This window comes from Pygoscelis adeliae, unplaced genomic scaffold (assembly GCF_000699105.1).
Source record: "Pygoscelis adeliae isolate BGI_AS28 unplaced genomic scaffold, ASM69910v1 Scaffold4, whole genome shotgun sequence".
Taxonomy (NCBI): domain Eukaryota; kingdom Metazoa; phylum Chordata; class Aves; order Sphenisciformes; family Spheniscidae; genus Pygoscelis; species Pygoscelis adeliae.
The window spans coordinates 11,289,829-11,300,513 of NW_008824986.1; the positions used below are offsets into that span (position 1 = coordinate 11,289,829).

Sequence of the window (10,685 nt, forward strand, 5' to 3'; positions counted from 1 at the left end):
ACTGAAATACAGCTGGTGGGAGAAGGAGCGCTGTCAGGGGTCCGGGTCCAGAAGATTTCTTGCTGTAATTGCATGGAATATAGCCCTTTCTTTAAAAATCATAAGCTGCCAGCTACCCAGTTGAAGAGTTTTACTAAGAAGCAGTTTCCAAAAGAAGAGCATGTTTAGGAATGACAGTCAGCAAAACTTGTCTATAGCCCTCGGATTTATTCTCCGAGATACATATTTCAACAGAGGAAAGGAAAAGCTGCTTAGCCTATTGTTTACCCAATGAGTAATTACACTGTAATTAAATTTAGTTGATTGTTCTCCTTCACAGTAAGGCAATCCTATTCACTACCCAAGCTTTAAGGGCATCCATAAATATATGTATAAAGAGTAGTCTCTGTGTTAAAGGAATGCTCAATATCCTAGTCAAAACCAGGTCCTATCATACACACACCAGCACTCAAGCTTGTGAACAAAACAGCCTGTCTGAAAGAGCTTAAGGCCAGATCTACAATGATTACAAACATCCTAATATCTGAACTAGAATGGTATAGGATCTGTCATCCACAATACGACAATTTCTATAGTGCGCAAACAGATTTCAGGCGTTGGTGAAGTTGTAATTAAAACAATAACGAAAATGTATTAATATCTGGAAGACAGGCAATCTGTGATAGCCAATATGACAAATTTGAGCCAGCCATGCTAAGAAAAGCAGATGCGCAAGAGCACAAATACAAGCACATACTGAAAAATAAGTATTTCCGTTTACGATGATAAAAAGGAGACCATCAGGACATCCTTTCAGGTAAATTTGCTGTTCAAAGAAAAACACTCCACAAGGGGAAGTAAAATGAATCACTCACAAGAAGTAGTAATGTTGAATTCTTTTAATAACACTAGGAAAATATCATAGTATTAAAATCCTGCATGGGATCCTCAAAAGGTTATTTTGGTTGGGATTTCTTTGTGTTTATAAACCAAACTTTTTTTCCCAATTGTGTTTTCTTTTAAACGAACTACTCCTTTACAATGGTATTTCCAGTTAAAACACAGCTAACCTATAAATACCTGAATACCACAACACACATTGTGTGTGTGGGTTTTGTTTAAATCTTAGCGAAAATAATGGTAAATCTATTCAACAGAGGGAAGCAAACGTTGATTTGTTAAGCGGGGAATGTAACAGCCAGTAAAGAATACATTGCATACATAATACAGAAGGAAAAAAATTATCATCTGGAGTATGTGAAATTACACTGATTTTGCACCTTAAACCTATTAGAAGTTACTCTGTTGGCCAATACTAATCCACTGAACAAGCAGAATGTTGGTCAGAAGTCTAACGTTTCCTGTACCAGCACAGAGAGAATATAAGCAGTCCAATGCTGTTAAAAGAAAACATGAAATCCAGCTCATGTTTGTGGTTAGGGATCGATTTCTTCAGGAACTACTGTTAACATAACATCTTCGTTGCCCCTGCGTACAACCATGTTCAACGTACTGTCCTTTTTAATAATGTCACTGACATCACTGGCTGAACTTATCGACTGTCCATTGATGCTTATAATCACATCGTTGTCCTTCAGGCCACCACTGAAAATACAAAGCAGCAATGTATTATTATAATTGCCATTTTCTTGTCTTTACAATATTGTTTAAAAAAAAAAAGATTGCTGGATTTTTTGCTATTTCCCACTCAACAGCAGTTGGAGAGAGACACAGTGGGCATGCAAAAAGCAATCAGAATTTATGAAATGGTAAAGATTACAAAACAATGCAGAAACCTCAGAAATCGGATGGAGGTACAAGTTTGATGAATCCCGTATTTCACTGTCTTCAAAGGAATTCGCTATTGCAAATAGTGCAGTAATTCCGCAATAAGGATCCTAGATGCTGATTCAGTAGAAGAGACAGAGGCATATTTTTCTTTTAAAATAACTGCAACAAGGCACTCGTTTTAGAGGGGAAATTTTCCAAGCTTTTATTCGTGTATACATAGCAAAGCAATCTGAGTGGCACTGTATGTTAACACATGAGGAATTTCAGTCCCGGATCCACGCTGCTCTCCATGCATAGCTTATTGGCAGCCACTTCACCTTACCCGTGTGTTTTAAACTTAAGCAGAATAACACACGCAGCGATCTAGCCCAGTCATCAAAAATGCATGAGTGTTCTTCCCCTTGCCCGCCTGCCCGTAGTCCTCAGAATCCCTTCTCCTGACCTCAGCACCACATGCAAACTGAAAACAAAAAGCTCCCGACTCAAAGCAAGACAGCGCAGAACCGGAGCCGGCACCACAAGGCTCCCCTGCCCGGGGCCATGGGTCTCTCTCTGAGCTGGCTGAGACTGCTGCTGGAACCGAGAAACGGGGTGGTGAGGGATACCATCGACCACAATGTCTTGCCCGGTCTTGCACAACGATCTGGCTCCAAGTTATGGAAATATTAACCAAGTAACCAGATCAGACATGATTCAGCCCTTCAGCATAATCCTTCTTCACAAAACCACAGAGCAGTCATCGGCCTCTTCCGCCCGCAGAAAACGCCTTACATGAGTGTCTCCTGCAAGCAGGATGCCTTGGCCAACTTTTGCAACAAATCTGGTTGCCTGCTGAAGGCATGGCTTAAAACATTTTCATGGACAAACCATTCTGGATTATCCTGGTCTCTCATGCAGTGTCTCCTCTCGACTCATACCTAGGACAGGTCGCTGCAGAACTGCCCTGATCCCCTACCCAGCAGGTCTACACAATGCGTATTGGAGAGGAAATCAGCAGAATGGGAAAATCCATAGGCAAGGGGACTACGAGTGGGGGAGACAGAGCTAACGGGCTGCATTTTAATTGCCAGGCCAGCCTTTGGATTGAAGCATCCTGATTTGAGTTTGCCTTCAAGTTACGGGGCTACATCGCTTCACGTTTCTTCTACCTCTCTAATGTCCTTCTCCCACTCTCTGCTAACTATTATCCATATTCTTATAATGATTTTTCTGCACCTTCATATGGGACCTGCATGTCAAGGCAGTAAGTTCAGTGCCACAATGGAGCAGCCACATTATTCCTACACTAACTGCAGTTTAATTTCACATTACAGACCAGTAATTCTGCATGAACAGCACTGCCAACAAGAATAATCTACACAAAGCAGCAATAATTTAGAAAGCAAGCCTGACAGCTAACACCGTATGTCTTACAGTGGCATCCAAACTGTAACAAAAAGACATCATCCAACCATCCTTGCAGCCTCTCTACGAGATAACATATGCCTGCTCCAAGCAGCTTTCTGCCTACATGCCTTTGGTGCTACATATGCCTCTTTCTTGCCACAAAGATTTACTCTTCTCTTAAATGATCTCTAGTTTCAGAAAATGAATAAAGTTTCCTATTTCCTACCCTGGATTACTAAGTGGTTTTGTATTAACCAAACTCTGAAGGGAAAGTGTCTCCAGCAAGAGCCAGCCAGACCAGTGCAGGTGACCACAGACCAGATGCTGTACTTCAGCCAGGCATCTCGTGAGGCATGGTACCAACCAGCAGGTGAGGTTCTGAACAAATACTGAATAATACAAAGAAAAAGACCAGTTGGCCAAACCCAAAAGCTCTTCCTAGTAACGTGACTCCTGACAAAGCTCTCACATGGAAGAGTATATCGTGCCAAGAGAGGATTTCACCCCCGATAGAGGCATGACAGGAGAGCTGGTGGGTTTGCCCAACACTGAGGTGCTTGGACTGAGATGGACACATCTTCACAAGGTGGAAGCAAAGCTTCTCCCTCACTCTTCTACAGGAGTGACCAGCAGGGCCATGGGGAGCATGCACAAGCAAATGTCTTTATTCAGCGCTGGCATTGGTACAACAGATGTCTTGGAAGTAATCTCTGAGAAAAATGAAAATTGAGTTTTCACGCCCACTGAATCCTTGCACTTTCAGCCAGGAACGCTGACAGGGCTTCGCTGCAATACCCTGATACGTTCGCAGTATTGCCCACTGGGGACTGGACTGAAACCACAAACCGATTTCCAGCAGACAACCTAATAGCTATCAGATGGTTGTAATTTTGTTAATTTAGCATAATCAAGATAGCCAGTTAAGCAGAGAACATTCTCCATCATTACCCCCTTAAGTCAGTGGCAGTGGTTTTGAGAAAAAAGTAGTTCAACTTACGCTTCAGCTGGTGTTTCTGGAATTACTTCAATAACATAGGCCCCAGAGACAACATCAGGAAAGTCTTTATGGCGATCCTTCAGCTCTCTAGCTTTGCTGGAAAATGAAGAAACAGCAACAAAAATATTTTGACAAGATGGGGGGGAAAAAAATAATCACGCATTTTTACTTAGTTAACTCACTTAACATTCACTAGCTGAGGTATTTTACACATGTTGATGTGACACTTCACAATTCATTTTAACCCTTAGAAGTATTTCAAGAATTATTACACTTTTTGCATGCATACAGCTTTTTAATGCCTATTTCTGGTAAAGACCATCATTTCAATAAATACAGAGGATCTGAGTTAAAACATTTCAAAACTTGGTCGTTATTTTAGAACTAGAAGATCCTGAACACCTAAAAACACCTAAAAAAAACCCTTCAGTTTTCAATGCTTTGTTATACCTCTGATCCTGCACCTGCACATGTAAAAACTTCTAGGTATTTCTACAGGACGTAGTATCACCTGCTCATGAGCCTTTTCTGGTTTGAGTATGAATAAACAAGTCCACACAAAAGCTTCATTTTACATGAAGTGAATTGTTTAATGAAAATAATTTTATATAAACAGAAATATGCACGTAGCTGCTGTAATTCTTGAAAACATACTGTCTTGTTTTCTCCTTGACCCTCATGACAGCACAGGACAGATGGTAACAACTATGATAGAGCCCCGGGACAAATTAACGATTGCTAACTATTCTCTTCTGAAGCATTAAGGAAAAGAAAAAGCCAGGGAGTTGTTTAAAAACTAGCTCATAGAGTCTAGAGGAGAGTTCAACCATGTAGCAGATGCAGAGAAAAAGGTAGCAAAAATTGGCTGTGAGCTGTCACCAGCACCTGAAGAGGCACACGCTGCTGGTTCGAGCCTCCTGGTTGTTTCTGCAGATCATGAGCTTGATCCAAATGCATGCAGTGACCACACTTCAGAAAGGTGAGGAACCACCACTTTTACTTACCTAGGAGTTAGAGACATCATTCGAATGCCAATGTATTTCTTTTTGGTTATAGCTTTTCCTACAAAAAGGAAAACAGGTCTTGATCAACTGCTCTTACCATAAAGAGTGCCTCAACGGCTGTTGACTTTCTGTTTTATTACTATTTTCATGTTTTTCTCTTTCAAAGCAGTGAAGTACAGTACCTTTAGCTTGTCTGTCATGGGATTCAGTTAGGAACTTTTTGATTTTATCCGATGGGATAGCAAATGAGATCCCTGCTGTAACTTTTAATGTGTTAATTCCTATGACTTCACCATCCTGGAGAAATAAGAAATTGTTATTAGCGAATGTGAAACGTCTTGAAGAGAAAGGGATGATTTCTTCCAAGCAATCACAAAGACAAATTCATACAACATATTCTGTAACTGGTTTTCAATTTTCTAAATGGTTTCTTTAAGTCCAATTTCTCTGAATTATCTATTGATAAAAAACTATTCTACAGTTTTGGAAAACCGATGTCAATATTCATCTTCCCACTAGCAGAAGAAAGATCAGAATTGGGCAGCTCTCCAGCTTGCAGCAGATGAGCAGCATATTCTACAGCCAATTTTGGTCTGTTTATTTCAGCAGGCACCTCGTGAAGCATGGCACCGATCGGCCGGCGAGGTGCTGAGCAAATATCGCATAATAATATAAAGAAAAATGACACTTCAGCAACAATCAAAAGCTTTTCCTGGTAATGTGACTCCAAGACAGAATTTCAGATTAAACACCAGTGCTGACACCTGATGATTCGAACACTTCCAAAATCTCAGCAGCTTCCTTCCCTGATCTATCCCAGATAAAAACTACCCAGCTACAATTTTTTAAATGGAGGTTACTGGTGCTGAAATTGTTCTGCAAGTCGGGTCAAAAAAAATTGCCAAATCTCCAAGGCAGAAACTCTGACTAGTTCTTTCTTCCAATTTGTGCCGTCCCTCACTGAGGACCACTGCCTCTCCTCTGTTCAACCCTGCGTGCCCCCATCTGAGAGCTCTCACACAGCAGTTGGGTTTTGCAACCTGCTTCAGTTGCTCTCTCTTGGGCTTATCCACAGCTGCTGCAAGGTCAGCACTGACTACGTTCTACAGTATGAGCAAATAAACCCCGATAAATACGCGGGTTTTTCAACCCCCTCAGTGTGATTCAAAATAAAGGGGTAGATATGTTTTTGAACCATTAAGCTGAGTTTCAGTATGGAAAAAAAAAATATTGCTGCCTGCATGGTATACGGTGAGGGCAAACACCTCAACTTTAAAATGCGCTTTTTACTTTTTACAAGGCATGGGCAAAAAAAATTAGGCATTACACTTGCTCAAAACTATGCAAACCATAAGCACCTTAAATACTGAAATGCAAGCATATCTTGTGATTTGCCAACATAAACACAGACAAGTGATTCGTAAGAACCATGCAAATTTTGTGTAGTCAGACAGATACCGAATACTCTGAATCACATTTCTGGTGTGGGGTTTTGTTTGTGTATTTGTTTGGGTGGAGTTTGGTTTTGTTTTTAAACTAGAAAGTAAAAATTAAAAAGCTTAACACTAAGCAAACAAACAAAAAGAAACTCTTACCAGATTTACTAGGGGTCCTCCGGAGTTTCCATACTGAAAATAAACATATGGCAAGAACATGTTTTAATATCTACCTCTTAATTCATGGCAAGCAAAACATAAAAGAAATTTTTGAAATATTTCTGCAGTAATTTTTTCATTGTCTATTAAATACGTGCAACAGAACAGTCTTAACATCCAAACCCATTAACTACACTTAACATCATCCCTTTTAGCTGAGCTTTGCAAATGCTTAGTCCTTCTCTTCCCAGAGTTAAGTTAAGAAAGCCAAGGTTTTTCTTTTGTTTTAATAGTACCACACTAGCAACTTACAAGATTTTAGGACAGCTCTGGGAGCTGTTACTGAAGATTTCTTACAAGGCCAACAGTAGAAGTACAAAAAATATTGTTTTGCCTTAATGCAGAAACAAACTTGAATCCTTAAACTAAGCTTGGCTTTTTTTTTTTTTTAGAAAACATGATGGATTTCAAAAAGAGGCTTATTTGCCAGAGAATATCGCCTCCCCCTTGTAATTTATAAGAATTTTGAAGTGAAGGCAGATATTGTACTTGCTGTGGTTTTAAATAACAATCGAGTGCTGCTGCAGCACAGATGTCCGTATTTACATGGATGAAAGAAAAGCCAACTATGCTCAACTGTTCTTAAGAACTGTATCACTGGTGAAATTTTCAAAGCAACTATTCAAGAAATTTAAGAGCTGAAGGGGACGAGGCTCAGAGCAGGACGTACATTGATGATGGCATCGGTCTGAATATAGTCCATATCGGAGTTGCGGAGCCCCAGCTCCTTCCCTCCACGCTGAGTGGTACTAACAATCCCCGTAGTCACTGTGTTTTGAAGAGAAAATGGACTTCCAATCGCGACCACGAATTCTCCTGGTCTCAAGTCTGCAGACTGACCAAGCAGAAGAACTGGCAATTTACCCTACAAATCAAAATGAAAAAAAATTAAAAAACAAAATTCAAATGTTGTTAAGACACTACTACACCAGTAGAACAAATTCTACAGAAACGTGACTACATTAATAGAGCAGAGGAAAAAAGAAAGGCTTTTATTCCTTGGGGATTTTGCTCGCTCTGTTTTCTTTGAATATTTCATGTGGCTCTGTACAGAAACATCTCAATGAACTTCTGCTCTAAAGGGTGGGCTCTTTAGACTGTAGGAGTACTTTTTCCACAACGGGTACTCATTAAACCAAAAACAATTAAAAGACCAAAGAAATATTAATGCTCTGCTGTACAAAGCAAACATCTGATGATACTAGGAATGAGTTGTTTCCAACAGCTTTTTGAAATAATTAGCCAACAGCTGCTAAAGTAAAAATAATATATTAAGAGTGAACACTAAAGAGTCATGGAAGCAAAGTGTATCAAACATGCATATGTATAGTTAAAAGCATTTTATATTCTCATAAGACACCACCTGATGTTTCATCTTATGTTTTTTTTCAATGGAGTATCTCTTCTAAATAATTATACTGCCTCCTACATACACTGATGTGTTCTTCTGAAGATGTTAGGATTTAAAGATTTTATGGGATTTTTCTGTTATGACAGTAGGGGATACCATTATATTTTGCTTTCAAGATCTCATCTCTAAACATATTAACTATCATGTTATTGAAGACATTCCCACTAAGACACAAAACATTATTAAAATCCAGCATCAATAGAGATCACTGCAATTTACAGCAATTAAAAAAAAAGAGGAGAGAAGGTTGGATCCACACACCCTTGCCAACACACTGGATCAAGGGAACCGAGTATGGTTTCTCCAAGACATGTTGTATCCGCACAGGAACTGAACTGGCTGGATAACAGATGATTCAAACTGGACCAATAAACCCCCCACAGCAATCAGAAAACAGCTTGGAAGTTCTTAAGGCCTCCTACTCACCAAATAATTATTAAGGGTGTTCTGAAACAGATCATATTTCAAATAAATACTTTCCCTTTATTTATCACCTGCCTGTAAAATACACATTGAGCTCCACTTCTCCTTTGCTTTGCATTTTTAAAAATCAGTCTTTACCCTTTCAGTGATGTTACACGTTTTTCACTCCTTTTATGTTTGTCCAAATGATCCTGACCCTCCCCAGGTATTTAACTACATATTTAATCATGTCACTAGACTACTTCTATTAGCATCAATGGACCTGGACATGTATAAATTCAGGTTTCCACTTAAGGACTTGGAGGATTAGGAGGTTACTGAACCCAAAATCAAACCAGAAGAAGTCTGAAGGGATGTATCTTTGCTTGGCAAACCTAACTTTAACATAGCTTTCCTCCAAGCTCGCCCCGCTTCAAAATTCTTTCCTTTGCCCAACAAACCCGTCCCCAAAAGGAAAAAGGCATTAGTATAAACTTTCAAAGCAGGCCAGCGATTCTAGATGCAGTGGAAGCCCCACCTAGAGATTAACTTAAGCCAATTTCCAAGGAGTGGGTAACATAGTCACTTTATTAAAAAACAGGGTACCTTCAAGGTATTCTTGAGCTGTGTACCTAAAATGGAGGTACATATTGGCTTAATACCCCTTCTTGTAATTCACTCCTTCTGGAAAACTTCCGGAAGGTGCCTTTTTCATCCCATACCTGTTCCAAAGCACACAAATTTGTGCACCTATACTTGATGGGATGTAAAAGGTATATACTGTTGTGCTCACGTAGCAAAGAAACAAGGTAATATTTAGTATGCCCTGATTATTTGTACAGATTCCCAAGTTAGTGATAATTTTGTTTCAGAAGTTAATAGAAGCTGAATCATTACTAAATTTTGGCAAAAAGGGAAAATATTATGTGTTTAAATTGGAAATCAAGAGCTAGCTCTTTAGGAGTCTTTTGTCAGCAGCAGTTTGAAAGCCTGTATTGATAAGTCACCCTTAGGGACAAAAATCCACTGATATAAACTCACCCAAATGACCATCACTTTGTATTTTTCACCTACAGTTTTATTTCAAATGTCTTAGAAGATATGCAATGTGTGTAAAGTAGAAAGTAAAAAATAAAGGCATCAGTCATCACTATATGCCACTGCAAATACAGAAGTTATGGTTTTATTATATTTAACAAGCCTGGTCCTGTGTATCCTTTATCCAACTTTGTTACAATTCCACCAGCAAAATTTTACTCAGATGAACAGACTGTTTCAGTAAAACTCATTGCCAAATTCCAGACAGGATAAGATGCTTGATGGAAACTTAGCTTTCAGTCTCCAGATAGCAAGAAAATAATTAACCAACTGCTTGCTAAACAGAATCAGTTGGAAGAGCAACAGAATAGGCAACACAGTAAGGAGAAAAACATTTCCCTTTCTAATTATCTTTCAGAGGAAAGTTTTCACAACCAGCAGTTCCCTACTATTAAATAATAATTATCCATGGTCCCTATCAAGTGCCACAGCCATAGATAAACCCAACCAAGGCTGTGGTTTAATTCTGAGAAGGATTGTCCTGGTTTCGGCTGGGATAGAGTTAATTTCCTTCCTAGTAGCTGGTACAGTGCTGTGTTTCGGATTTAGGATGAGAACAAAGTTGATAAGGCACCGATGTTTTAGTTGTTGCTAGGTAGTGCTTACACTAGTCAAGGACTTCTCAGCTTCCCATGCTCTACCGACTGAGAAGGCTGGAGGTGCACAAGAAGCTGGGAGGGGGCACAGCCAGGACAGCTGACCCCAACTGACCAAAGGGATATTCCATACCATGGGACATCATGCTCAGTATATAAACTGAGGGGAATTAGCTGGAGAGGGGGTGACCACTGCTCGGGAACTTGCTGGGCATTGGTCAGTGGGTGGTGAGCAATTGCATTGAGCATCACTTATTTTGTATATTCTTTTATCATTATTATTATTATTATCATTACTATTTTACTTTATTTTATTTCAATTATTAAACTGTTCTTATCTCAACCCATGAGTTTTTTCACTTTTCC

General features: G+C 39.5%; 1 protein-coding gene across 1 annotated transcript in view; it reads right to left on the reverse strand.

Moving 5' to 3' along the window:
* Positions 1-861: 861 nt before the first annotated feature.
* Positions 862-10,685, reverse strand: part of HTRA1 (HtrA serine peptidase 1) — a 36,076-nt gene continuing 26,252 nt past the window's right edge. Inside the window, exons 5-10 of the mRNA XM_009326028.1 lie at positions 7,483-7,677; positions 6,753-6,785; positions 5,340-5,454; positions 5,158-5,215; positions 4,154-4,249; positions 862-1,584 (exon numbers count right to left, since the gene is read on the reverse strand). Of these exons, the coding sequence (XP_009324303.1) occupies positions 1,416-1,584; positions 4,154-4,249; positions 5,158-5,215; positions 5,340-5,454; positions 6,753-6,785; positions 7,483-7,677 (666 nt within the window). The 3' untranslated portion in view covers positions 862-1,415. The remainder of the gene's footprint in view (positions 1,585-4,153; positions 4,250-5,157; positions 5,216-5,339; positions 5,455-6,752; positions 6,786-7,482; positions 7,678-10,685) is intronic.